Raw genomic sequence first — 27217 nt, forward strand, 5'->3', positions numbered from 1 at the left:
GCCGATCCATGGAGGTTTGTGTTCGCGTGGCAGCCGTAAGCTGACTGCAACAACCTTCCGTGAAACCAACAAGCCCCTCTGCTTGTGACTTTCTGCGCCTGGAGAGAGTCGCTGTAGTCGATACGCCTCGAGGCCTCCGTCCTGTCTAGGCAATGGTGATCCTTCGTTTGCCGGCTGCGAACCGAAGTCCCATTCTTGGCGGTTTCATCGACCACTTGTCGCTGAAAGCAAGCGGTGAGATATAATAGGATCTCTCAAACGTCTTGATTGTCGACCAAGCGTCCAACTTCTGCAGCTTCCAAGTAAGATACATGGGGTCTTGCCGATCCTCAAAGACAGCGAAGCAGGAGGTGATACGACAAGCACACACGCCCTTTTCGTCAACGCGAGTCTCCGACGGTACTGCCACGAACCGAGACTTGGAATTCTTGACCCACAAGAGCTGTTCGTTCTGGTTCAACCCCAGCTCGTTGGCGCCTGATGGAGTCGGTCCACCCCCCCTGTAGTTGATGGTCCTGCGTATCAAAAACAGAAGCGTTGTGGTATCATCATCGAGACTGGCTTCTGCATTGACAGTCGTCCTCTTGATTGATGGAAAGCGCATCGACCTAAAACGTACGCAGGGGCTGATCGTTTGAAATCCGCCGGCGAAAGGGTCCGAGTGCGCCGTGAAGATTCGAGGTAACCTTTAGCCGGAAATCGCCATAGGAAAGACTCTCGTCCTTCTCGAAACAACCCCATGCATACGATAATGCCTGGTATCCCTTGATTCCCAACTGCATCCTAGTGCATTCGTGAGCATGTTGATTTCGCAGGAACCGAGCCCAGGACTTCGGAAGATCGATTACTCGTATCTGGGCTCTGACGGGGTGCTCAGTAGATTCGTGCGGTTGGCAGAAGGTCGATCACCCGAGTCTGTCGAGAGCCCAGTAGTGGATGCGGGGCATAGAAGCTGGGTGCGTCGTAACACTGATCCCGATCCATGGTCAGTTGCTCGTGAAAACGAATGTCGAGGTTTGTGCTCGTCCTACGCTTTTCGCAGGCTTCAGATATGATCAAGATCCATTCAGCTCTTTCAGCTTGGGGTCTCAGAGATGTGGCTCAGATGCAGCTCTGCAAGCGAGGTGCACATGGGCTTCGCAGCAGGGGCGAGCACTAAGCATTGGACGCATCTCGCGATTGCACGTCTTGTCGATTGAATCCGAACTCAGCTTCGTTGGCCTCGGGTCCTAGGACAACCACCCGCGAAGTGTTGTTCCATACAGTTTCATACCTCATATCCAGTAGCTATGTCCGCCCTCTCCAGCTCCACGCATCGGCCACCACAGTCCTTGCCATATTCACCCCTGACCCTGGTCCAGTTTTCGAATCCTTTGATGGTTTCCTGAGACGTCAACGTAATGCTCACTGAAGTTCGAGCATTAGCGTTGACGTCTTCTTCCGTATTTAGCCTTTCTAGATTTCGTTCCAGTCCTATTCATGCTCTGTTACCTCTCCGTCGTAAGTGATTCCATGGAGCGCCAGCAAAAAGTGATCGTTCGAGTTCTCCCTGCTCCACCCTTCCATTGGACTGCTTGCAATTTTACCTTGCAGAGCGTCAGTGCAAACCCCCGGCATGAACTCAAGCAGAGGTATGCAGTGTAACTGTCTCGGCTTCGACTGCGCCCAGTGGCGCTCCTTCCTGAGTGTCCGCTTGCGGAGATTCTCCACCGCTAGAGTAGGACGTTGGCGATTCTTTTGCGCTGCCGCTTGCACTGCCATTCTCTTCCTGGGGAGCATTCGTGCCTTGCACGTACTCCGCCATGTTGAAGTCGACGTTGTGCATGGGGAACGGAAATTTGCAAAATGTTCGTCCTCCACGTTTCTGACAATCCTGGCGCTGACAGACATGACCGGCAAGACAGGTAAGAGAACGGCACGCCTGACGACGTGGACAAGGTGCGTGGTGAGCTACTTCTTGCAGACAATTCTTTACGCCCTCACTGATGGGCGAATGATCGTACTGCCAGTGGGTCAGCTATATGTTGCGGTATTTACAAGGTCCTGCACATTCAACACTCCTGCCCACAGACAGGCAGGTGGAAATGGAAAGGATAACTTACCTGACAATCCGTGCCATTTGGACAGTATCCGTTGAGGTGGTGAGAGTTGCAGAGCTTTTGCCTAGCAATTCTGGCCCGGTATTGGGCTCGATCATCGGCACTAATTGGTGGTAGGTAGCAGTCGAGACGCTCCTGGCGAGCATTGACTGGTGTTTTATTCGGTGGTACGCTGCCTTCTCGGGGCAGCACTGTGAAGTCAGGGGTACCGCTGGCAAATGAACTATTGCCTGTCATAAATTTGTTATCCGATTTGGAAAGGGGTGTCGTCTGGAATGTATCTGTCTTGCTGGGGGTTCTCCAGTCCGAGCTATCCATATGACCGTTCGATGATACTTTGACGTGGGCAAATTTGCAGCCTTTGCCGTATTTGCACGCCCCCTTCTGGTAGAACGTGCAGGGTTCTAGTGGCGATGAGTTAGCGAGAAGTTCCTTTGATACCGCATACGACACCCCGTCATCATACTACTCACCTGCATCAATTGAAGCAGAACTGGCATGGCGTGGTGCTGTTGGAATAGGCGAGGTGACTGGTTTGGACGGAGTTGGCGGTGGCGGCATATCTGCGGCGCCACTTGTGTAGGATGGAGATGGAAGAGCAGTTGCTCTGAAGATGCCGGGAAACTCTTCTGTGCGAAGTCCCAGCCTGGCATATTCCTTATGGAACGCATAGTTGCGTACCAGCGTAATTCGGTCGCGCTGACTTGTGTATGAGGTCAGCTCCGATAGATAGCCCACATCATGGCAAGCTGCGAAGTAGATGTGTCGACACTGAGTATTTTCCACGAATTGGCGGAAAAGGCCTCTAATCTTGAAGTCCGCGTTTTCTTTTAATTCACCGGCATCCACGAAGTCAAAAAGGCCGTTGGATCTGTAAGAATGTTAAAAGTTGTATTCATGTCGTCTCAGTAACTGCCCCAGTCACTCACCGATTGAAGTTGGCTACGAATGGTGCCAAGGAGCGTTTCTCAGGTCCAGCCAGTCCGACCTTCGATACTGCTTTCGAAAGACCAACTACATTGGCGTAAATGCGAACCATAATATTGCAGTTCTCTAAACCAGGACGGTTTCTCAAGCTGCGCTGGACTGTGTCATTGAGAAGCTGAGCAGCTCTCGAGCCGCCCTCGGCCTTGCTTTCGAGCAGGTCATCGTCGAACACGTATCCATCGCCATCCACGAGTACAAGGACCTGTTATGGTGTTAGCTTTCATCTCCAATTCCTCCAAAGACGCCCGCATCTGGTTGGCGCTACAAGCCATCGGCCCTTTACACTCCAGCAAGGCCGCTCATCAAGGTCACCCCACAAGGCCAGGCTGAACTAAAACATCAAACTTACGAAAGGATTCCTCTCCCCACCCTTCGCCAAAGACTTATACCGCTCTCTCGAATCCCTCGCCTCCTCAAAGTCGCTCTTCAAACGCTTGAAGTCCTCCATGAGAGCCGCATACTTGTCCAGAATCTTGGCATGATTGCGATGGTACTCGTCGTCCTTGACCCGGAATGAAGCGAGCTGGTTTGCCGCGTCGGAGAGTTCTTTGTCGCTCAGCATTTTGGATGGAGGCCAGGTGCGTGTTCGGAGAGGTGAAGCAGTCAGTTGAAGGAGATATTCGGAGGTGTTTTGAATGCCACCATGTCTCAGGTAGCGCCCGTCGCGACTGCCTGACGATAGTGGATCTCTTTGAGGATGAGACAGTATTATTGAGTAGGTAACTCGTTTGCTCAGCCCGTCCGCAAGACTGCTCTCAGCTGCAAGTGTCACCGCAATTCTCTCAGAAGTGGAAGTGTCGTGTGCCCGCCCCCAAAGAAATTGTGAGCCGTGCGCTGTGCAGTGCAGGGATGTTGAAGCTTCGGGCGGGGATCTGCGGGCCGACCGCGTCTTTCAACTTCACGCGACGGCTTTGTTGACTTGGACTTGTTGAAGCCATTCAAGATGGACACCAGTACGCAGAATGCGTTGCAGGGCTGCGTGTCTTCGCTTCAGTCGAGTATGCAACTGTTAGAGTCGAGCATTAACATTCTGGACTCCGGAGTGAGCGATTACCCACGGCTTGGGAAGGTGTTGCAGACGACGAGGGTGAGAAGACAACTACTTCGTCAATTGCTCACGCAATCTAATATTTGAGATGCAGCACTTCGAACTCGTCTCCGAACACGACCTCACAACCGCACAATCGACACTCCTATCCGAAATCCAGCCCGAAGTCTCCAACCTCCTCTCCCGTGTCGAGACGTCCCTGGACAAACTCGAACGACGAGAGAAATCGCTCATAGCAAAAGCAGAGTTGCAGGAGGGTCGACTCGCGCAGCCATCACGAGTCAGTCAAGGGAGCAAAAGCCCAGCACGGAATACCAGTGGGGCTGGCGGATCGAACAATCTGGAAGAGTTGAAGATGCAGCAACTGCGACAGAAGAAAGAGCGTTTGAGTTATGCGGTGGGGAGGTTGGAGTTGCAGGCGAGCCAGCGGCAGAGGCAGTTGAGGAAGAGTATGGCTGTGAATGACAGTGGATTTTGATCGGATGTCTGTGATGAAAAGGAATGACCTGATGTGATACCCAAGTGCATGGCGTACGGATTGATTGACAAAACATGCGTTAAGCAAGAAAGACCATATCTATCAATAAAAGGACTGTCGTGAGTTGTTCGACGAACTCGAATCAAGGCAATGAAACTTCTAAGCTGTTCGAATCTTGGTCTCCTGTTGCCGACACCCTCCACTCTTACATCCCCAACGCAAACACCACGGCAACCAAAGCAGCCCCAATACCAGCATTGAGCACACTGCCGGCATTGGTGCTTCCCACACTGTTATTATTGCCATCATCGTCGCCGTTGTTATTGGCCTGAGAATTGGATGTAGGCGTCACAGTGGCGCCACCAACAGTCGTAGTGACGCTCGTAGTCGGCGTTGAAGTGCCAGACGTGCGCGATGTATTATTGTTGTTGTTATTGTTTCCATCGTCGTCGTCATCGTCATCATTGTTGTTGTTGTTATTGCCAGTCCCAGTAGGCGCCCCAGTGCTAACCGTCGTCGTAGAACTGAACGTCGTCCTCGTAGCATTGCCATTATTGTTATTATTGTCATCATCATCATCATCGTCATCGTTGTTGTTGTTGTTGCCAACTCCAGTAGCAGTAGGAGTAGGGGTCGAGGTAGCGCCATTTGTCGTCGACGCCCCAGTCGAACCCGACACCGTCAAAGTGGATCCTGGCCGGGCGGTCTGTCCGCAAGCCCTTCCAATGCCCTCCAGCACGTCGTCGTAGGTCTCTTCCCAGTCTTCGTCGTCGTCGCCTGAGAATGTTGCGAGACAGGTGTTGAGCTGGTTGATGATGTTGGCGTCGGAGCAGTAGTTAGAGTTGCTGCGAGTGGCGTCGATGACGGCGTCTGTGACTTTGGTCAGCAAAGAATGGAGTTGGTAGAAGATGTACAAGGACTCACTGCAAGCTGCGCTCGTTTGGGAGCTGGAATTGTTGTTGTTATCGTCATCGTCATCGTCGTCGCTCTGTCGAGCATGTACGACGTTGCTGTATTGCCCATTCGATGGAGGAGCGACTCTGGCGCAAACGAGTGTGGCGAGAGCGCCGAAAGTCAAGATCTTGGTGCCGACCATGTTGGTGATAGGTTGGATGCGGTGTTGGATTGTTCAAAAGCGAGTGTGTCTGGACTTGGATCTACCCATCCTGATACCACTCCGGCATCCTCTTATATCTACGAACACACCAGAGCCAAGGAGAATATGCATCTACTACTTCTGAAACGTAAGGTACATGCCAATGGCAACTCAGCCATCTTGCCTACTCAGTACAGGTGCTGTCTACCTGCAAGTAGACGTCAAACTGAAATCTTCGAAGTCAAGGATCGTCAATTCTATTGGTAGTGAAGGCTACGTGACTTGCTATCTTCGGCATTGCCAAGGGGACTCGGCCCGGCGCCGAGAGCTGCCAGGAACGCGGCGTGTCGATCCTGTGGGCGGAAAAGACGGGCAGAGCAGCATACTTGCGTGGCTCCAGTGGCTGGTTATTCTTGATCTGTGAAGACGGCTGCTGTAGTGAGCAAGTGGCGTTTCGGGAGATCTCGCAAGAGGTCATCGCTGGTATGAGATGTCACGCTGTCTCTTGAGTGGCACATTCGTGGCCTTGTCTTGGGAGGCTCCTCTGGGCGTGGCCGCTCTACTTCCTCTAGTCGACCAAGAGGTAGCCCGTGAGGCTGAGTGATATCGGCAGTCGAGGCCAGAAGACAAACCCTTACTTTCACAAAGCCCGTGGTCTCTAGCTGGCGAAGTCACTTCACCCCAGCTTGAGTCCGACCTTGCTAGCGATCCCTTCAACCGTTTCCCTCCATTGAACGAGCACAGGATGCCTCGCAGCAACATCTGCAAAAGTCACCTGCAACTCACTGCCCTCGTCGTCTTGCCCAGGGACCTCATATAGCCAAATACCATCTGGCCCAAAGAATTCCGGGCCGAGCAGCTTCTCCATCTTTAGCGCCTCTTGCGCCTCCACATACGTCTTTTGCACCTCGTCTTTGAGCTCGCCATGGCTGTCTCCCTCAAGACGTCCGACAGCTTGAGAGGTTCCCTCCAGTACGCCCAGATACCAGCCAACTTTCACACCAATTTCCCCTCCTAGACTGTAGCCTTCGTCGAAGCCAGCTTGTATATGCTTCTCTTTGCTCACGGCGATACCTTCACGGTAGCCATTCGTGACGTGGATGCTTCGAAGTCTGGGGATGTCTGAGTGTTCGGCACGTTGGGCGCCGCTGCTCAGGACAGCATCCTCTCCTCCGTTACCGGCTTGAGCAGGCAGTGTCGGCGACGATGGCGCAGACCCAAAGACATCGTCCAAAGGATCTATAGGCGCATGATCGATGGGTCGTTCGTTGACTGGTGCAGTGTTCATAAAGATCTGCTCGTCGGCTGAGACTCGAGGGCCCAAGGGTGGGAAGTCGCGGAGCATGACTGTTCCATGCTTGTGTTAAGACGGAGATGCCGTGATCGAAGTCCACGGGAGGTCGTAGCGGTATGGTGGTGGTTGTCGGTGACGAAGTGTGCAAGGAACAGGAAAATCCATGTCCAAAGTTTCGGCTTCATCGGCGGCGGCTCTGCGGTCCATCGCGACTGCATCACAACGACTTTCTTTTCCATCACACTGCACAGCTTCACAATAGCTGCTCCAGCCTTCGATATCCTCGTATGACCTCTGCGAAGACACAAGCCATACCAAGACGCTTTCAGGGCAACTTGTATCGCCCTTCCCACCCCCAGGAACAACATTCAACCCACGGCCACCCAAAGCCGGCTCTCAAAGCCGAAGACCAGCACCAGCGCCACGGGAATTCTACCGAAAAGAGACCCACCACGAGGAATGCAAGATTGGCGAACACGTTCTTTCTTTCAGCATGTGCCGGTTTCGCTGCCTTTCGTTATCAGGATTGTCGCGCCATTGTGCGATTTTTCTGGCTTGTGCGACAAGGCCCTTCGGGATGAGGATTCGGTACCTCTGGATGGTGACATGTGCTGGGGATATGAGTAGCATGGATTCATGGTTTGTATTTGAGGTTTGTTCTCTTTCGTTACTATTTGCTCTCGACCTCAACCATACTCTCTTATTTGAGGTCCCTGCACCATGTCTCAAGTACACAGTCGCAGAGAATCCATCGAGGAGTGCAAAGACTACACGCCATACACCTCTCGAGCGCACTCCGAACATGACATCGAGAAGCAAAATCACCAAGGTCGCAGCCATGAAGACAATCCTGATATCCTCAGAAACTACAGCACCGATGGCTCTCCATTGGAAATCTCGCCCTCGCATCTATCACAGCCACCAACGCCTTTCATCCCCAACGGTGGTCTCACGGCCTGGCTGCAGGTCCTATCAGGATTCTTCCTCTTCTTCAATTCGTGGGGATTGATTAACGCTTTCGGAGTCTTTCAGTCCTACTACACCACCACGCTCATACCTGGACACTCCGAAAGCGCAGTCTCCTGGATTGGCAGCATCGAAGCTTTCTTGCTGTGTTGCACTACTATCTTCGCTGGTCCTATTTTCGATCGAGGATATGCTCGCTCGCTAGTCATCTCTGGCTCTCTTCTGGTCGTCTTCGGCCTCATGATGACGAGCCTCTGCACGCAATACTGGCAGCTCATGTTAGCTCAAGGACTATGCATGGGAGTCGGACATGGAGGTCTCTTCATCGTCAGCATCGCCATCGTTCCCTCATACTTTAGCACGAAGCGTTCCTTTGCTCTTGGACTTGCGGCAAGTGGAAGCAGCCTCGGAGGTGTCATCTATACGATTGTCTTCCACCGTCTAGTCCCGCAACTTGGCTTCGGCTGGGCGACACGAGTCTTGGGATTCATGGCTCTGGGGACGCTGCTGATTCCATGTTTCTGCATCAAGACGCGGACAACGCCGGCACCACGAAAGAAGATTATCGATTTCAGCGGTTTCCGGGAAGCACCGTTCTCGCTCTTCTCTTTGGCCTCCTTCGTGGGGTTCATTGGACTTTACGTTCCTTTCTTTTTCATTTCGACATTCGCCTCGTCGAAGGGTGGGCTGGATGATACGTTGGCCTTCTATATGCTGCCTATCCTGTCGGCGGGCAGTGTTGCTGGAAGAAGCCTGCCTTCATTCGTGGCCGACTTCTTAGGACCACTGAACGTCCTTTCGGTATGCACGCTCATTGCGGGTCTTCTGGGATTTTGCTGGATTGCGATACCAACTCAGGCGAGCGTGGGTGGATTGGTCGTGTGGGCGTTACTCTACGGCGCATTCAGCGGTGCGTTTGTGAGTCTGCAGCCATCGACAGTCGTTTCCATCACGGATGATCTCAGCTCAGTGGGCGGACGATTGGGAATGAACACGTTCTGCGCGGCTTTGGGGTTGCTGATCGGTACGCCGATAGCTGGCGTAATTTTGGAGGGTGACAGCACCTGGGTTGGGCTGCAGGCCTTTTGCGGTACTACATTGCTTGTCGGCGGAGCGTTGGTCGTGGTGACCAGATGGCAGAGAGTAGGTGTTGAGCTTGGAAGGAAGGCGTGATGTTTGATTTTGCTTTAATTGCTAGTATAACAGCAAAGATACCCAATTAGCCAGTGCGGCGCTGTATTGACTTTTTATTTCCCGTTTTGGACCCATGAAAGAGGTACAAGATTCATGGACAGTTCGTGCTTTTGCTGGGATCATCAGCGTTGGCGTACCAGAGTGCAGATGTTTGGCTCGGTGATTGCTGGATCGACGTGTGATCGCAGATGCCGACAGAATTTTTTCTAACCGCGATTGCAGAATGTCAAGTTGTTTACCCAAAGACCCGTGGACCTGCGAGGTGTAGCAGATGTTTGTAGGCATGTGGCGAGCGCGTGATGACGACGAAGGCGTTGGTTCCGGCCGTTGAGGCTCTGGGTTTGGCGTGGTGGCGATGGGGAGATTCCATGGCGCGACGAGGACATGCCGTCTGCAATTTGAGCCGCCCGCGTCAGCTGCCTCTGTCTTCTGTATCACTGTCATTCACTCACTCCTCGCCTGTCCTGCGGTGGCCATGGGAATAGCCGCCCATGTCGCGCAGAGGCCGCAGTGAAATCGCCGCTACGCTGATCGAATCGTCGCGCGACCAATCCAGCCCCTTTTAGACCTTGACGCCGCTCCACGAACCTCCTCCAACCATAGGCCCTATCGCAGCCACCCACCTATATTCATCTCGCCCGCTGTCGAGTTGTAGCCGACGGGCAGTCTAGGCCGGCAAACTGGCGGAGTATGCTCCCTGAACATCCACAAGCAACTCGCGCTCACATACTCACGCGCATTCCAGCTTCCTCTTCGTCCCGAGCTGGCATGGCTCTTCCCTGACGAGCGCACCCAACGCCTCGCCCACCTCCCAGCGCCCCTCGACTCTTGCCCGATCGCAGACCCCGACGCCGGCCACTCCTACCAGATCGCGCTTTGGCTTCCCGCATCGGCTCATCAAGTCCAGCAGCACGCCGGATATCCATAAAAGAATGGCCGCAGTGGCCGGTCCCATGCCACCAGTGAATGCCATGCGGGACGACATCGTCATGGATACACGAACACCCAGCCCCGTGCAGCGGAGCATCAGCACGGAGAGCACGAATAATGACGATGACGCATACAAACCAGATCTGAGCGCCGAGGTGGCCATGCTCAGCACGAAGCTCGTGAATGCCATCAACTATCAGACGAACCTCGACGATTCATTACAGCACACGCGACATGAACTCGAACAGGAAAGGCAATTACGGACGACGGCTGAGGCGGACAAGGCGAGACTGGATGGCATGCTCTCGGCTGGATTGCTACTGAAGAAGGCGGATGTGGATAAGACCATTGCTAAACTCAGAGGCGAGCTGGCGAGTGAGCGTGCAGCACGAGATGCTGCGGAAAAGGCGAAGAAGCAGACTGAGGGAGAACTGGAAAACTTGACGAGTGCTCTTTTCGAAGAAGCGAACACCATGGTCGCTGCTGCGCGGAAAGAGACTGAGAGTGTTGAGAAGAGAAATGCACAGCTCAGAAGCCAACTTCAGGACACCGAGATGCTTCTTGCGTCGCAGCAGGAGCAACTTCAGGATCTCAAGGCCACCATGGAGAAGCTGCAGGCCGAAGCGACACCAACTCGAGATCTGAGCATTCCTTCGACACCAGTCACAAACAGTACGGCTGTCTTCGATGCGCTCCAAATATCACCCAACACGACCACCACACCCGATCTACATCCTGAACACCCTCTACATTTCTCGCAATTGATTTCACCGGTGCTTAGAAACGACATTACTGAATATGCCGATTTCCAGGACTTGCTACTACTCGGACGCCGCATGGGGTTGCACTCTCGAACAAACAGCAGCAACAACACTGCAAACCAACAATCATCCGGACAGAGCACTTATACCATGGCGGCAGCATCTGCCTCGTCACCAAACCTACCTGGCTCATTCTCCTTCGCCAACTCGAGTCCATCGTCAAGCTCACCAAACATGCCAGCTCTGAAAGAAAGCAAGTTCTACAAGCGCGCCCTTGCAGAAGACATCGAGCCTACGCTCCGACTGGACCTGGCCCCTGGACTCTCATTTTTGAGTAGACGAACAGTTGTGGGCTCGTTGTTGAACGGCACGCTGGCTGTAGAACCTTACCCGCAGAGCAAGCACTACTTTGCGTGTACACTGTGTGGTGAAAGCAAGAGGGGAGAGCCATATGTTCGGAAGTTCCGATTCCGCACATCTGAGGACGACAACGTCTCGAAGCCTCTCTGCGACTACTGCGTTTCGAGAGTCAGATCCACGTGCGACTTTGTGGGGTTCTTGAGAATGATCCGAGATGGTCACTGGAAGTGCGATACAGACGAGGAGCAGAAGGGTGCTTGGGAAGAAGCTGTACGTTTGCGCGAGAGAATGTTCTGGGCTCGCCTCGGTGGAGGAGTGGTTCCCTGCTTGCAAATGGCACAGAGAGGCGTGCCAGCTACGCCGACCTCGGCTGCTGGTGTCAAGAGTGCGCGGCAAAGTCTGGAAAGCATACCCGAGCGGAAAGCAGCAGCCGCCGCTCAATCCTCGATGGGCTCGGAGGGGTCAGGAGACAATGCGACCGTTTCAGCTGAGGAGCAGCCAAGGAGTATCAGCCAGGCCTTCGTCAACATGTCCTCTGGGGCTGCAGCGGTGTCGACACCAGAGCTACAACCGACACACGAAGGTGCTACGGAAGATCCGCGCTTTATCACGCCACCGGTTAGCCGGGGACTAGACGTCGAAGAAGACGAGGAGGCGGATCCTGGTGCTCTCTCACCACAACCAGAAACACCATTTGAGGACGCAAATCAGCAGCTGGAGGACTCGCTGGCTAAGGCTGCAGCCAAAGCTGAATCGAACGACGAACCTGCTGCAGATGATACTCGCAACGTCGAGGCCCAAGTGCTCGCCGTTGATGAGTCCGAAACATCCCAGGAGCCGGAAAACGCGAACGACGAGTCTCTGCAGGTACCCGCTCCTGAACAACGAGAGTCTCAATCAGCCAGGAGCTCTCTCTCGGTCGAACGACCACCTAACCACGAGCGTAAGAGCTCGTCGGTGCTCGCACGCGTACGAGCCATGGAGAACCAACAACAATAAAGTACGCAAGAAGACGAGAGCATGGACACTGTACTTGTACGATAACACGGCATTGAAGCGAAGCGAAGCGAAATGTGATTTGTAAGATATGGGGAGGCGCTTTCGAGCTGCTTTTGCATGGCGTTGCTTTTGGATTGTGGTAAAGATGGCACGAACAGAACAGTCCGCGATCAAATGAGCGTGCATGGCTTTGATGGGTTGATGTCTTTATTGAGAGTGAGGGGAGGGACATCGGGCTGGCCTGGCTCGCTGTTCATGGATGGATGGACTGGATAGTGGAGATTCTTCTAATGGTAATGCTACTTGAGATGTTTCTCGTTTATCTCCGTTTCTTGGTCGTTGATGAGGGTAGTGATGAGGTGTTGGATTGCATGGTTCGTTGCGATGTTAGGGGCAGATGGGTTACTTTACTTGCCCGTTCTCTCCTTGATGTAGGCGCTGTCTAACGCATTGACCCAGTGTTGGACAGCCTCATCAACTGGTACTCTAAAGGAAGATGGAATGCTTCACCTGACGATCCTTTCCGTTGCTTGATGGCTGTCCACGACATCGATGAGCTGGTTGACTGCTTATTTAAAATGTTTCGCTGGGAGAAGATCGCGCTGGACAGGGGGACGTCAAGTGGAAAATGCGCTAGGGAGCGCCCGCCGCGTCCCGCTGCAGGGTCCAACCTCACGCTCGTCTTCGCCCTTACAACGCTCACTTGAACTTCGCTTTCTTCTTCTTTCACCAACATCATCCCCGCCTTTTTGCTGTTGGCAGCGCCGCCAACATGTCCTCCCAGCGTACGAACGGTAACCCTTGAACAGAGATCTGATCACTTCCTGGCGTTGAATTGGGACGCTTGTGCTAACATCATGGCGTCAAGAGAACGAAGAATTCAGCATCCGTGGCGCGGCCAGCCGGGCGGGCTCCCACCGCCGTGAGGAGCGCTACGAGCGCTCGCGCTCGCCCACTCGCCGCCGGAACGACTACTACGATGTAGACGCTCCTCGCGGTGGCAGGGAGTACCCCCGGCGGCGTGATGTGAGTTTCCACCGTCAACCCACTTCTCCAACACACCATCAGCCACCATGCGACTAACATTTCTATAAGGACGACCGCCACTACCGTCCATCGCGGGACTGGGGCCCCGGCGACACCTCCCGCGCCCGTAGTTCGGACGACCGCGCCTCGCTCTATTCGAGCGGGGCCGGGTACTCCGACCCCACGATCTACAACGATCCGGAGGAGCCACCAGCCCCCAACGGCGACGGGGACGTGGCGACAGAAGACAGCCCGTGGAAAGTCCTCCTGGTCCGAGGACTCAAGCCGGCCGTGGACGAGAGCCTCCTGGCCAAAGGCCTGGAGAAACTTTACCTGGACGAGAACGAGCCAGCGCCACCACCACCCGCCATGCCAATGCCGCCAGGAATGCCGCCTCGCCAGCCAACGCCACGTGGAGCCCCGCCAAACACGCTCAGGCGTGTTTTCGTGATTCGTGACCGCATCAGTGGCAGGAGTCTTGGGTTCGGTTTTGCTGAATATCATTCACCTGCAGATGCAAAGGCGGCCTTGGCCAGAGCCAAGAGTTTGGGCAACAGCTGCACCATTTCGTCGAAGCAGATCGAGTTATGCCACCCGCACCTTGGCATCTTTCGCCCCCTCGGCCTTTCTCGCGACGACCAGCAGTTCGCCTTCGACTGGAACGGCACAAACTTTGCGTACCACGACACTCGCTACTACGCATCCCCTCAAATGGTCAACGCAGACCCACCTGCTCCACCGCAGAGCCAACAACCACCCGCCAAAGAGGCGACGGCCAAGACCAAGAAGCGCACCAAGACCGAAGCGATGGGCACCCTCGACAATCCTTCAGAACCGACCAAGAAAGTGAAGACCGAAATTGCGATGGTCAATCAATTGAACAGAGCTCAAGCCCAAGCTCGAGGTGAGGACGGGGAGGCCGAGACGAACGATGCGAATCCGAATCCCGATCCCCTTTCAGGCGCTAATCACGAGAATTATACAACAGGAACAGGAAAAGAGCAAAGCTTTGCATTTAATGGACCCGATAAGAGGAACGAAGGCAAGCGGCTTGTCTGCTGCTTTCTCTGCAACGCTCAATTCGGAACGGATTCCGCCAAGCTCGTTGCCCATGTGCAGTACAGCGCGAAGCATGCAGAGAACTACAAGGATGATAAGATTTTCAAGCAGGGACTTGACAGAATGAAGTCGCGCAAAGTCGATCAACATCAGACGCTCAACGTGGAAATGAAGACTAGCAGTGAGAACGGAGGCACGCAAGTTGGGCAGGCCATACAAGCACCCGCGCCCAAGGAGGACTACCGCGACCGAGCAAAGGAGCGCCGCCAGGAAGAAGCAAAGGCCAGAAAGGAAGGCGCGTCATCCGAGAAGCCGACGTTCCAGAAAGTGTCCCTCAAAGACGCCGCTCGAAGAGGAAAGGGAGGTGATCAACAAACGCCCAACGATGCGGCACCAGCACACTCCACGATGGTTGCCCGGAACTTGCTCAAGAAGGCGGGTTGGCAGGAAGGACAGGCACTGGGATCGGGAGACGGCATCACCGCACCGATCGAGCAAACAGCCTATGCTGCGGGTGTAGGGCTGGGTCACGCGAGCAGCAAGCAAGGCGATGCAATTGAGGAAGCTGGACGTCAGACGAGAAATGACCGAGGGGGCTATGCGGATAAGACGAAGGACGCATTCAAGAAGATGTTTGACGACATGCAAGGCAATGGCACTTGACAAGGTGGAGATGCGAAGGGGTGAGATGAAGATATCAAAATGAAGGTGGATGGCACAAGATGAAGACATGGCATGAGAACGGATGAAACAAGACGAAGCAACGAGCTGAGATGCGAAGTAACAGAAATGATTGAGGCGACGAGGATCAAGGACGACGATGAGCTTTTGACTGCCCACAGCGCAGTGCCGCTGGTACTGAACTCATAATGAAAACTCTCGAAAGCAGAGAGATGTTTGCACGATGGCGATTGTTCTTCCAATTTCTCATTGAGCGCCACAGAACGTTAATCGCGAGGCCGAGATCGGCGCATCGTTCCTCGAATGCAGATGACTCGACTACGATCTGCGCAAATGCTGACTGTCTCATCAGGAAGAAGACCATGTACTCATGCACCTCATCGGCACGAACCGCGAATATAGAGTTCAGTGAGTCTACAGGCTCGGTCTTCTTGCCGACTTCCAGTCATTCACTGACGTCGCTGTATACTATAAGCAGCACACGAGCACTTTCCTGTTCCTCGTTACCCACCAATACATGAACAGATCCTTTCGAAGTCACAATCATGGACGCGGAGATTGAGCTGTCGCCCACGACGAGCCAGACTGACGAAAAACGAGCATCAGCGAAACTGGCGAGGAAACATGCCTACTTCGCCTTGCTGGGTTGCTCGATTCTGCAGCTTCCTATTTGGGGTATGCTTCACCTCCTGCTTCATTTGCTGCCTCGCTATCGCTGACGTGCTTCATTCATCCCAGGTATCGCAATGACCTTTGGCATCTTCCAATCTGCGTACATCCGCGATGGGCTTATCACCTCCTCCAGCGGCTCCTCTGGTGTTATCGGAACCACCCTCAACGGCGTCATGTACCTTTCCATGCCCATTCTCTTCACGGCGCTCGACCGTGGCACCTGGGCGAAATACCGGCGCAGCGTAGCCATCACTGGGGTCCTCATCTCCAGCCTAGCGTTCTTGCTCAGCTCGTTTAGTCACCAGCTCTGGCATCTCGTCCTCACGCAGGGCGTTCTCGCGGCATTGGGGAGCACGATGCTATATTCTCCCACAACGCTGTATCTGGATGAGCATTTCCACGGCGGCAAAGCGACGGCCTACGGCGCTACGTTGAGCAGCAAGAATATCGTCGGGACGTGCTGTCCGCTCATGTTCACCGCGCTGCTGGACCACGTGGGGAGTCGTTGGACGCTGAGGATATGGGCGCTCATGCTCCTCGTCACGGGGATCTTTGGAATTGCTGTCATCCCCACCAAGGCTTCTCTCGCAAGGAGGTCGCCCGCGAAGGTCCCCTGGAGCTTCCTCCGGCACAAGACGTTTTATGTCTATTGCATCGCGAATGCGGTTTTCAGCAGTGGCTATGGGATTCCGCAGACGTATCTGCCGGGGTATGCGAGGGATGTATTGCACCAGTCGACGTTTTCGGGGTCGATTACGATTACGCTGTTCAATGCACCGGGGATTCTTTCCTGCGTGGGGTTTGGCTTTATGAGTGATCGCAGGAAGTGGTCACCTATCGCGACTTTTCTATCAGCTTTCGGAACTAGTGTGTGTGCGCTCTTCCTCTGGGGTCTTGCGTCGAACCGGATTCCTGGGTTGTTGATCGCGTTCTCCTTGGGCTGTGGCTTCTTCGCTGGAGGATACTCGTCTACGTGGGGCGGCTGGGTGAAGGACCTCGAGCGCGAGGCCATAGAGGCGAATGAGGCCATCAACACAGGCATGCTGTACGGGCTCCTCAACGGCGCGAGAGGTGTTGGGTACGTAGTTAGCGGAGTCGCAGGTGTGGAGTTATTCAAAGCTGGCGCTATTCCAGGCGCTGAGCGGTGGGGTTTCGGGACCAAGTATGGAGCTTTGATCCTCTTCACTGGACTCAGCTCGATCGTGGGCTGCTGGAGCGTTGTGTGGAGCGGATTCTCGAAAGCCCGGCGTGGTTGGGCGAAGTTCTCGGATCGAAGGGATGCTCATCGAGTGCTGGGATCTATGTGAGCTGAAGGGGCAAGATGAGGCTGGCAAGCTCATCATCGATCGAGGGCGCCGACCAGGCGATACGGGACAGTTGCTCGAGGAGGTCCTCTTCGGAGTATATCTCCATGGCTGACAGCGTTTCTTGGAAATCAGAAGCCAGCGCTTCGCGTTCAGAAACCTCACCCAGCGCAGCTAGAAGGTTCACTTGAGTCCAGAGAATGAGCAGATTCCGCGGTGATCTTCCCTCCGCTGGGTCCGCACGGATGTGGTGTCCTGCTAGTTCGCTCACAATCTCCTCAGTCAACGAGGTCGCGGCATCGCGAGGCAGGGGAGTCTGCCTCAACACTGCAGGCACATACAGCTGCGCTGCCGAAGTGAAGGCCCTCGATAGAGCGGGTATAGAGCCCTCGAATGGGATTCTTGTCTTCAACTGCTTGACCATCAGCTCGGTCATGTGAAGCAACCTCTTCCAATGCGCCTGCTCCGCTTCCGGAGACTCTTTCATCGCAGTCGGCTGAGGGAAGTGATGCAAGATATCCATCATACCGCGAAGGTGCGGACAGGTGAGTCTCTCCAGCTCAAGGCGGAAGAGCGGATCACCGAGCCTCGCGGACGTGTCCTGCGGCGCGATGGCCGTCGCGTTGAGGTCGAGAATGTTGTCGAACCAGCCCAAGAGACGGGGTTCTGAAAGCCAGGCGGCGGCGTGGAGCAGGTCGGCCCAAGCGATGATCTTGAGGATCATGCACGATCTCTCGCCGGTGAACCACCTCAGCCCACCGCATGCTTTCGCGATCTGCGCCATGCCGTCGAAGTGCGCGGAGGAGTTGGTGAAGTTCCCTTCCATGTCCTCTGCGATGGCTAGGATTGCTACCGTTCCAGCCACAGTCTCCCGGTCGACTATTCTCGTCCCGTCGATTTCGTTCTTGAGCTGTTCCATTGCGGCAGCCCGGTGATGGAGGGTCACGGAAGATACGGCGGTGCCCTTTGCGAAGTCTCGGTTTAGGGAGACGAGGCAGAGGGTTGCTTGTGCCATGGAGTTCTCGGACATGGTGAAGGAGAACCATTCTTTGTCGCCATGTATGGACATGGATTTCAGTTTGAAGCTGTTGCGGACTGTCACCAACTATATTAGCTCGACGTGTTACGTCTCGGATGTGGAAGCGAGACTTACAATACTCCAACAACTCCCACGCCCCCGGCCCCAGCGAAGAAATATACGGCTCAAAAGCATACACCCTCCTCGACAACAAGATTGGATCCACCGCTTTCCCCTCATCCCCATCACCCTTAACCTTCTCCTCATCCTCCTTCCCCTTCCCCAGCTCCTGATCCCGCCTCACCCGAAACCGATTCATATGCTTCTTCCTACTCTGCTTATCTAACGCATCGCTCTCCCTCCGCCTCTCCTCCACCCGATCGCTCCCCTGCGGCGAATAATACGCCTTCAAAGCCTGTTTCCGCACAAGATCCTTGACAGCCCGTGTCCGCGCCGCGCGCGTAGGCGCATCGGTGTAGGTCACGAAGACGAGGTCGTTGGTCTGCTGCTGCTGTTGTGCCATGACCTCGTTTTGGGAGTTCTCTATTGACGATGGCATGCGTTGTGGCTGGTTTCTGTTGAGTTTGGTGCTTGCTGGGTCGAGGGGAGGTTTGTTACTTATTGCCTTTTTGCGGCAATGATGCTGAGGCTGCGGTAAAGTCGCTACAGGGGTGGAGGTTGCGAAATTACTGCTTTTGGACAATGCCTCATGTGATTTCTATGGGCGCTTGGGAAAGTCTGTTAGGTCATCGTTGTGGAGAGAAAGGCGTAGAACGTAGGAGGAGATAAGAGCTAGGTGAGAGCTGGAAAGTCGATTAGTGAGCAGGTTTCACGATGGTGTGCGTGGCTGGACTAGGGAGCTGTGAGCTGTGGTGGATACATAAGCAGCGTGATCCCACGACACTTCTTTCACGTACGGTGACCGGAGGTCCGTCGTGGCATTCATCTATGTGATTCATAAGCTTGGCTTTGAGTTCTAACATCCAGCGGTTCCTATGATTGCCGTCAGTACCCGTCGAACATTGAGGAGAAGATGAGGAAGACGAACTATTTTGGTCCTGTGAGAAGAAGCGTCTTTGAAAGCCAGATTGATCAGATCGACCCTTTTCTCGCTCAAAGGCACCATCGACACCGGCATCTTTGGCCCTGCTAGGCCTGGGAAGCCTCCTCTCCAATCACCGATATTGAGCGGCAGCTTCGCATCACGAGAGGGTTTGATCTCGAACGCCCACAAGATTCGCATAATGGCCACGGCAAGGGATCGTTCGGCGACGTTATACCCAGGACAGATCCTCCGGCCAGCTCCAAAGGCGAAGTGATCTCGATCGCGGACGTCTGAGGCGTTGATGCTTTGCATTACCGACGTCTCGTCCCCTGCGTATCGTTCTGGCCAGAATCGATCGGGGTCGGGATGACGATTGGGGTCCTGGTGGATCGCATAGCCGTTCAAATGGAGGTGAGAGCCTTTGGGGATTCGCATGCCGTTGTACTGGATATCTGCAGTCGTTACGTGCGGATGGCCGAGACCGACGGGCGGTCTCCAGCGCCAGGTTTCTTTCACGAGACATCGGACCTACGGCTGATCAGTTGTCGAGCCACGGAATCAAGAGTTGACATACGTAGGGAATGCGATCATAGTCCGCAAACTCGGGGATACGATCGTCCACGATCTTCTCGATCTCCTGACGAGCCTTCACTTGAACTTCTGGATATTCCAACATGGCCTCGATGAAAGACCACGTCGATATCTGACTTGTATCGGCAGCACCGACCGTAAGCATCAAGCAGAAATACGCTCCCTCTTCCAAAGTCTGGAATCCGAGATACTTCTCATCTTCAATGATCTTGCACAAGAGCGAGTCTTGAATAGCATCTCGATCTGCCATCGCCTGGACTCTCTGCAGTTTCTCAGTAGACCACTCGAGGTCTCTACGAAACCTTGCTCTTCCCGTTTTCTCCCAAGGTTTCATGAACAAAGGCAAGGCATCTAAGAACGGCAATACGTCGACGATGTATGAGCCAGGTAATGTGCCAAAGATTTGCGCTACGCCGGTCTCGTGGATGTAGTGGATGGCTGGGTCCGTTGAGCCAGGGACATCGAGCCCGAACATCTGCGTAGCGAAGTTGCTATAAGTGTATCTCATGATCGCATTCCACAACGCAGGTCCTGATTCGTGTATAGCAGGATCATTCACCACATCATGCATGAACTTGAGCGTCTCGTAGTGCAGAAAGGGTAGAGCGGCGTCTGCCTTTGGTACGCTGCCAACATTCGCCCAAGTGACTTTGCGTTGCTGCTTCCATCTGGGTGTGTTCGCGTTCAAAAGTAGGACGTTCCAATTATTGCAGATATGCTCACGGCTGACGATCCAGTGAGGTCGGTTCGAAGATGTTGCTGCGAATTTGTCGAAAATGGCCTTGACTGCGACGTCTGAGCTGACCATGTACTGTGTGAACGGACTCAACTCGATTTTGTAGACATCGCCATATTCGCGCGCCCATCGCTGGAAGAGGAGATGTTGTTCACCGGTCTTGCTTGCTGCTATCACCTCAGGAAGCTTGGCGATGAGAGGAAGCCCGCGTGGTCCTGGTGGAAGAGGTAACTTGTTTCTGCTGCGATACGAGCGTAGAATGTGTGCTGCTAGGAAGTAGCAGATTGTTAGGATCACCAACGCGCCAGCAACATGGCTTAGTGAATCCACTGCCATCTTGCCACGGGCCTGTTGAGACATTTTCGGCCTCAAACTGGACAGAAAGATCACTCACTCTGCTCGTGTCTTTGTGAGAGATGGTGGCCTTCTTTTCAAAGCGTGATTGCATCTACTTGCTCTCATCGGCCTCCTCCCGGGCAACGGGTACTCGTCGTACCCGTCCTCAATGCTGTTGCCGTATATCATCTCCAGCTGCCTTTGCAGACCTAGAGCAAGCCTTCAGCAGACTTATTCACTCGCCGTTCAGAACAAAAGCGGGGAAACTGAGGGCTTCGGCAAGGCGATCCGGTAGATGTCCAGCATTGTCGGCGATCTTTTTCGAGCTGTGAGCGACGTAAAGTCCTATCCATTGTGTGGTATTGAGTGGTCGCGTCATGGCCATTCGAATATGCGATGTCAGATTGGTTCCGGCCACTGAACCGGCTGGCTTGTAACAAGTTGCGTCTCGAGCTCAGAAGGGTTCTGCCTTTCAGGTCATGCCAGACTGGCCATCGGCGTTTTGACGCATTCTTTCCTCTGTTGTAGACATAGATGACCTTGCAAGATGCTCTTGATAAATTTCATCATCTTTGCACACTCCTTTCATTCGATGCAAGATACCGAGCTACAGCTGTCTTGCTCGCCGTTGCTGCTTCCTTTGCCGTCTCTGATTCAGCACCAGCTTCGAAAGGTATACAGCCAGCCAGACAACATGTGGTGTTCGAAATCGTGAAACAATCATTCTGCCAGGTTGTTTGAAAGCATGAATCTATTCAGCTTGGTTGAAAGCCGTTTCTAGGAGCTTCGATGTCTCGTTCAATCCAGCTGGCACTGTCTGTAAAGTAGGCATTGACTGCACCCCTAAGAAAGGTGAGGGCTTTTGAATCCCTCAGAGGCTTCCAGTCTGGTTTGGCGAATAGTCAGCTGCGCTGGGGAGAGGTATGGTATCCCTGGCATGAGGTTCATGCTCGGCTTGTGTGGGTGCCGCTTCCGGTAGGCAGTAATAAAACGGCGCTATAGTTCGGTGAGTAGGGCTTTGGCGCTGGGTAATGTGGTTCAGAATAAAGTCCACCAGCTATCTACTCATGCTGGGGTGATACGTTGAGACCCGTGTGATCGGATGCTAAAACCTGCGATCACTGACAACAGCTGGCCGCGAGCCATGGTACTTGAATCTGAGGACACTTCTCCAATACGTCTCGGTGACCATGAGGCCGAGAGGCTTAGATGACAAGACCTCAGCAAGTTGCCAGTCCCGTGTATGTGGTTGAACAGGAAGCTTGTGGCAATCGAGTGCGGTAAATGGTCTCTCATGGGGCCATACAACATTGGCAGAGTTGACATTGTCCCTGCAAGTATACGCAAGAGGAGCAAACCGGTATCCTTTTGCAAAAGACCGGGATGTCGACACATTTCGTATTTGTTGCAAAGTGCGTTCAGTGATCGATCATGTCGGTCTGGCTTCATCCATGTTAAACATGCCCATGAACATCTGTCCTTGTCAAGCAGATTCCGTCGCGGCCGTGTCCGCTCACGACGGGGGCAACGGAGAAGGTGAAGAGTCGAGACCGATAGTCGTATAAAGGCGATGAAGATACCAGAGGCGGAAGTGAGCCATCAATCCAATTCTCGCGATAATGGCAGTACTCAATGTGGTACGTTTATCCTCTTGTCGTCCGTGATGTTGGTCGTACTCAGCTGCTTTAAAGAAGAACACTCCCGTCTCGGCGGAGGCTCGAGCTTACCACAAGGACGACTCGTCTGTGTATGTACTGCCCAACGAGTGAGTAACTTCCGTCTCATTTGCACCGGTCCTTGCTTACAGGATAATGTAGCTCACCAGAGCACGCCCGGCTGGAGATGCAAGCCCGGCTCATGGAAGGCCTCATGTACGGCGATGTTATCCACGCACCGCTGGAGCCAGCTAAGGTCACTCGATGCCTCGACATAGGCTGCGGTACTGGATACGTGACCAACGCGATGGCTCGCAAATATCCAGACGCAGAAGTCATCGGCCTGGACCTGTCTCCAGTGCCCAATATCCGGCAATGGGAGCAGAATGTGAAGTTTTTCGAGGGAAACGTCCTGACGCAGATGCCGTCTGGATGGAAAGCAGCTGATGGGCAGTCCACACTCCCGCACAATGACAGCCTCTTCGACCTGTGTTGGTCTCGTCTTTTGTTCATGGGCATGACTGACTGGCCAGGATTCTTCAAGAAAAGTTTCGAACTGCTGAAGCCAGGAGGATGGGCCGAATGCCATGAGATGGATGCTGTTTGGTACGACTCAAATGACCAAGAGTGGCTAACCGAAGAGCAATGGAACAAGCGGTTGGTCAAAGCTATGGAAGCGCTAGGATTCGAGCGGTATGCGGGCTCAAATGCCGCACGTATAATGAAAGAGGCGGGGTTTATCGACATTGAGACAGTTCAATATCGAATGTATTTTGGAGGAGGTCGTGAGCGGACGCCATTCTTGAAAAAGGCTGGGGAATTCTGGGCGAAAGATGCCAAAGAGGTGGTACCGTTGAGCATCAAGCGAGTCCTATCGATGACGGGCTCCAGCGAGGAGAAAATAAATGCGTTGGTGGAAGACTTTGAGCGTTCTCTCGTGCTGGACGTTGGCAATTACTCGATCGTGCACGTCACGTACGGTCGCAAGCCTGAGTAGACGTAATCGAACTCGTCTCTTCGGTCACAATCCCGTTCTATTATCGTGAAGCCAGGACCTTGGACATGAAAGTGATTTCGTAGCTCATATCAGGTTTTTCCCTGATCTTGATGTAGTCTTCTCGATACCCTCTTCCGCCGTAGAATTTTCCATACAGAGGCTTGGGTGTGCAAAGGATCATCTTGGCGTGTGTGATGGCACCTTCACCCTGGCCGGATTTTGCACGAAAACGCTCCGTCGCCTCCTTCTCAGCGAGTGCGAGCATATAACTCGCAATGCCCTTCCCTTGGGCAGCAGGACTCGTGGCCAAGAGCTTCAATTCCCATTCTTCAGTATCAGCGGCCGGAGTGTGAACACACGCCCAAGGACTTGTATTCGCATCAGGACTGGGTCCAAAGTATCTTCGAGAAGTCGCGGTCGAGAGTACCTCTTCCGGGGCGTGAGGCTGGGTCAAGACGATGATGAATGATTCCGGGTCATCGCGTAGCACAAGGATAAGCTCATCGATAGATCCCAGTCGATCGCCTTTGCTTTCGCCAAGATGCTGTCCCTCCGCGGCTTTGTATGCCTGATTGATTGTGTTGACAAGGCTGGGGAGGAATTTCGACGTTCGGAGTTGTTGTGCGGTCAGAGTTACTATCGTGGAAGGCTTGTCATCTATCATTGGGCCGTCCTGGACTTTCGTGACGTTCGTGACTGCTTCGATCGCCATCTTGGCAGGAGCGAGAGTTGTCTTGGAGCGGAAAAGAAGATCTTGGTTTGAGAAGAAGTGAGAGGAAAGATATACACCACATCACATCGGATAATGAGTCAATTCGGACGAGACATTGAGACGGCGCCGCCGGCCCCGGCAAGACAAAAGTCTTGACCAAGATTCATTCACTCACAGACTTACAGAGGTGGGTCTCTTGGTTTAGCGAGGTTAGCGAAATTACCCCTTTAGCCGTACGCGGAAGGATTTCTGTGCCACCTGCAGCTCAGCTCGCGCTGACTTAGGTCTGCCATCAACCAACACCATGTCCTTACAAACCATGCCGTCGCGAAAGTGCCCAATTCTCTGGAGTCTTCTCGAGAGGAGATCCGACACTTCAGGGCGAGTGACTTGATTTTGCATGATCAGAAGTGCCGGGTTTCCGGCACCCATCTCACGTATCTCATCAATATTGAGCCCTGGAACGAGATTACGCACATCCTACAAGATGGCAGAGAAGCCTGCGTCCAAAGTCGCCGTCATCGGTCTTGGTTCCTGTGGCCTAGTAACACTCAAGAATCTTCGTGAAGCCGGCTTCGATGCGACTGGATACGAGAGCAACAACTATGTCGGCGGCCTGTGGGAGCACACTGAGGAGCCAGACAAGACGTCCGTTCTGAAGACGACTGTGGCCAATCTTTCGAAGCAGCTGTCATGTTATACGGACTACGCCTACCCGGATGATGTCCCCAACTACGCAACGGCGGCACAGACGGCTCAATATCTGAGGGACTACGCCCAACACTTTGGACTTCTGCAGCATGCAAAGCTGGGAATGAAGTTGTCGAAAGCAGAGAGGCATGATGATGGCTGGCTCCTAAAAATGATCCAGCTCTCCACCAAAGAAGAACAGCAGATCCACGTCGACAAAGTCGTAATGTGCGTAGGCCTCCAAGTTCAAACCCCCAAACTGCCCACAATCAAAGGCCTCGAAACTTTCACCGGCCAAGCAACCCACTCCAACAACTACAAACTCGGCTCCACCTTCACCGGCAAAAGAGTCGTAGTCGTCGGTCTAGGCAACACAGGCTGCGACACGGCCGTCGACCTCACCAACCACACAAGCACCGTCTGGCTCTCCCACCGCAAAGGAGCAGCGTTCTTCTCCCGCACGAACGCCAAAACCGGCAAGCCTGGCGATCATATGATGAGCGTGCGCCTCACGATGCTAGCGGGGATCTTCAATAAATATCTCCCGGGTCTCGCGCAGAAAATGAGCCTTCTAGGCATCAAAGCCGTGCAGAAACGCACGTTCGACGTCAAAGCCGAGTGGAATCTCGGCGAGATCCTGCCACCGACGAGGAAAGTCCCCGTTGCGAATGACAAGTTCGTCCCAGCCCTCCACGAAGGGAAGATAGATCTCAGACCCGCGCTGCAGGAAGTGAATGGCAGCACGCTCACTTTCTCGGATGGCTCTACCCTGACGGACATCGACGCCATAATCTTCGCCACAGGCTTCCGGTCAGATTACAGCTACATGTCCCCCTCCGTGGACCCAACACGGGACCCTCCCAAAGAATGGTCCTCCCTCCCAGGCTTTGACTCCCGCCCTCTACCTCGCTTATACCAAGGGATTTTCTCCTTGGACCACCCCACCAGCCTCGCCTTCCTCGGCACATCCCCCTTCAGCTTCATGGCCTGTCTCAACTACGACATCTCCAGCCTGGCCGTCGCGCAGGTCTGGACGGGGAATTCCTCCCTCCCCTCCCCCGCGGAAATGTCCGCGCACGTCGACGCGCAGCACGCCTCTATTCTCGAAATCGCCAGGACGGGCGAGCTCGCGAATGTCAATTTGAGGAATAATTGGGAGTGGTTCAAGTGGTGCGATGACGTCGCTGGTTTGGGCGTGGCGAAGAGGGTTGGGTATGGGGTTGAAGGGTGGAAGTTTTGGTTGAGGGATAGGAGGATGTGTAAGTTGGTCATGGATGGATTGTTGAGTCCGCATATGTTTCGGTTGTTTGACGAGGGGAAGAGGAAAGCTTGGGAGGGGGCGAGGGGGGAGGTTGTGAGGGTGAATGATATGGCGAGGAGGGGATGAGGGATCAATGGATTGCTTGTGCTAAGTCTTAGTTCGCCAGTGAAGGAAAACTTGTAGAAAGAGCTTTCGTCTGAATCGGCAAGGCTTGAAGATCCGGCTCGTCTTCCTGAGCGTGACCCTCATTACCGCACGATGCTGCACCATCCTCTGGCCTCCTCCTCTCCAGCGGAATCGTCCTCTCCGTCCGTAAACTAAGACGATTTCAACCCTCAGCGTCACAGCAGAGATCCATCGAAACACAGAGGGAGAGACTCACTTCGGCGCTCTCCCGACATTCTACTTCATCTTCCAAATCTTCCACTCGCCCTCCTCCTTCACAAACTCACTCCCCTCACCACCCAACCCCTCGAGCCTCGCAACAATCTCACCATCCTCCTTGCCAAACATAACAAACCCTACTTTAAACGGATAACCCTGACTCATACCTCTCCGATGAAGAGTCTGCATGAAACAGGTCAACAAACCCACACACTGTCGAGAAGGGATTCTGACGAGCTCACCAGACATTTCGATATTTCATCATGTCCAACGTACACTTTCGCTTGGATATCCAGCTCGCAACCCTCCCTCTGAGTAAAGAGGCAATGAGCGTCCTCGATACAGCCTTCGTCTAGGTAGTATACGAACGCGTGCTGGAGGTTTCGGATGGCTTCGATGTCTACTCACTCTCAGCATCCGAAGTTGTTCAAACGGTGAAGGAGATGTCGAGCGCCCACTCACCTTGCAGCCTCCCCACCTCCTTCTGCAAATCCGCAACCGTCTCCTTCAACTTCCTGATATCCGTTTCCATATCTACCGCTTTCTGAAGGTTCTGAAGAGCCATGATTCCGAGATCTTTGACCAGGCACTGCTAGTGATAAGTCGGAGGGACCTGCTATGTGAATAAGAGAAGTGGAATTATAGACAAAACAAGCTCGAAGAATGCTTCGATGCTGTGCCAATTCTATGCTTCTGATTATTGAAAAGTCGAAAGGAGAGGAGAGGAGTGCGGGTGTACCTTGCGCACAATGAAGCTGTTTCTCTTCCCCTCACGCATACCCCTGCACACAAACGAAGAGAGAGGCAAGAACCCGGCGTGCCACGCTCGCAAGGATGT

General features: G+C 53.8%; 12 protein-coding genes across 12 annotated transcripts; 7 read left to right on the top strand and 5 right to left on the bottom strand.

Annotated features, from left to right (window-relative positions):
* Nucleotides 1–1621: 1621 nt before the first annotated feature.
* On the bottom strand, nt 1622–3648 carry M409DRAFT_26513 (uncharacterized protein; the record flags this gene model as incomplete). The annotated part of the gene is made up of 5 exons (XM_033808143.1): nt 1622–2002; nt 2103–2503; nt 2573–2970; nt 3029–3288; nt 3436–3648. 5 exons carry the CDS (start codon nt 3646–3648, stop codon nt 1622–1624), a joined length of 1653 nt encoding a protein of 550 aa, XP_033663956.1.
* A 381-nt stretch (nt 3649–4029) lies between these two features.
* Nucleotides 4030–4612, top strand: M409DRAFT_26514 (uncharacterized protein; the record flags this gene model as incomplete). The annotated part of the gene is made up of 2 exons (XM_033808144.1): nt 4030–4173; nt 4229–4612. 2 exons carry the CDS (start codon nt 4030–4032, stop codon nt 4610–4612), a joined length of 528 nt encoding a protein of 175 aa, XP_033663957.1.
* Nucleotides 4613–4817: 205 nt separating this feature from the next.
* M409DRAFT_57745 (uncharacterized protein) lies at nt 4818–5708 on the bottom strand (the record flags this gene model as incomplete). Its single annotated transcript, XM_033813719.1, has 2 exons — nt 4818–5482; nt 5537–5708. The coding sequence occupies 2 exons, from the start codon at nt 5706–5708 to the stop codon at nt 4818–4820; spliced, it is 837 nt and encodes a 278-aa protein (XP_033663958.1).
* A 676-nt stretch (nt 5709–6384) lies between these two features.
* M409DRAFT_26516 (uncharacterized protein) lies at nt 6385–7053 on the bottom strand (the record flags this gene model as incomplete). Its single annotated transcript, XM_033808145.1, has 1 exon — nt 6385–7053. The coding sequence occupies one exon, from the start codon at nt 7051–7053 to the stop codon at nt 6385–6387; it is 669 nt and encodes a 222-aa protein (XP_033663959.1).
* A 669-nt stretch (nt 7054–7722) lies between these two features.
* On the top strand, nt 7723–9141 carry M409DRAFT_68706 (uncharacterized protein; the record flags this gene model as incomplete). Its single annotated transcript, XM_033817954.1, has 1 exon — nt 7723–9141. The coding sequence occupies one exon, from the start codon at nt 7723–7725 to the stop codon at nt 9139–9141; it is 1419 nt and encodes a 472-aa protein (XP_033663960.1).
* Nucleotides 9142–10151: 1010 nt separating this feature from the next.
* On the top strand, nt 10152–12212 carry M409DRAFT_57748 (uncharacterized protein; the record flags this gene model as incomplete). Its single annotated transcript, XM_033813720.1, has 1 exon — nt 10152–12212. The coding sequence occupies one exon, from the start codon at nt 10152–10154 to the stop codon at nt 12210–12212; it is 2061 nt and encodes a 686-aa protein (XP_033663961.1).
* A 772-nt stretch (nt 12213–12984) lies between these two features.
* Nucleotides 12985–14960, top strand: M409DRAFT_57749 (uncharacterized protein; the record flags this gene model as incomplete). The annotated part of the gene is made up of 3 exons (XM_033813721.1): nt 12985–13006; nt 13081–13238; nt 13308–14960. The coding sequence occupies 3 exons, from the start codon at nt 12985–12987 to the stop codon at nt 14958–14960; spliced, it is 1833 nt and encodes a 610-aa protein (XP_033663962.1).
* A 563-nt stretch (nt 14961–15523) lies between these two features.
* Nucleotides 15524–16826, top strand: M409DRAFT_26520 (uncharacterized protein; the record flags this gene model as incomplete). Its single annotated transcript, XM_033808146.1, has 3 exons — nt 15524–15653; nt 15717–16732; nt 16785–16826. 3 exons carry the CDS (start codon nt 15524–15526, stop codon nt 16824–16826), a joined length of 1188 nt encoding a protein of 395 aa, XP_033663963.1.
* A 123-nt stretch (nt 16827–16949) lies between these two features.
* Nucleotides 16950–20704, bottom strand: M409DRAFT_26521 (uncharacterized protein; the record flags this gene model as incomplete). The annotated part of the gene is made up of 5 exons (XM_033808147.1): nt 16950–18049; nt 18108–18540; nt 18954–18965; nt 19021–19545; nt 19592–20704. The coding sequence occupies 5 exons, from the start codon at nt 20702–20704 to the stop codon at nt 16950–16952; spliced, it is 3183 nt and encodes a 1060-aa protein (XP_033663964.1).
* Nucleotides 20705–22299: 1595 nt separating this feature from the next.
* On the top strand, nt 22300–23332 carry M409DRAFT_26522 (uncharacterized protein; the record flags this gene model as incomplete). The annotated part of the gene is made up of 3 exons (XM_033808148.1): nt 22300–22317; nt 22372–22445; nt 22498–23332. 3 exons carry the CDS (start codon nt 22300–22302, stop codon nt 23330–23332), a joined length of 927 nt encoding a protein of 308 aa, XP_033663965.1.
* A 40-nt stretch (nt 23333–23372) lies between these two features.
* On the bottom strand, nt 23373–24044 carry M409DRAFT_26523 (uncharacterized protein; the record flags this gene model as incomplete). The annotated part of the gene is made up of 1 exon (XM_033808149.1): nt 23373–24044. One exon carries the CDS (start codon nt 24042–24044, stop codon nt 23373–23375), a length of 672 nt encoding a protein of 223 aa, XP_033663966.1.
* Nucleotides 24045–24531: 487 nt separating this feature from the next.
* On the top strand, nt 24532–26121 carry M409DRAFT_68710 (uncharacterized protein; the record flags this gene model as incomplete). The annotated part of the gene is made up of 1 exon (XM_033817955.1): nt 24532–26121. The coding sequence occupies one exon, from the start codon at nt 24532–24534 to the stop codon at nt 26119–26121; it is 1590 nt and encodes a 529-aa protein (XP_033663967.1).
* Nucleotides 26122–27217: the final 1096 nt, after the last annotated feature.

Source organism: Zasmidium cellare (assembly GCF_010093935.1).
Source record: "Zasmidium cellare ATCC 36951 unplaced genomic scaffold M409scaffold_32, whole genome shotgun sequence".
NCBI lineage: Eukaryota > Fungi > Ascomycota > Dothideomycetes > Mycosphaerellales > Mycosphaerellaceae > Zasmidium > Zasmidium cellare.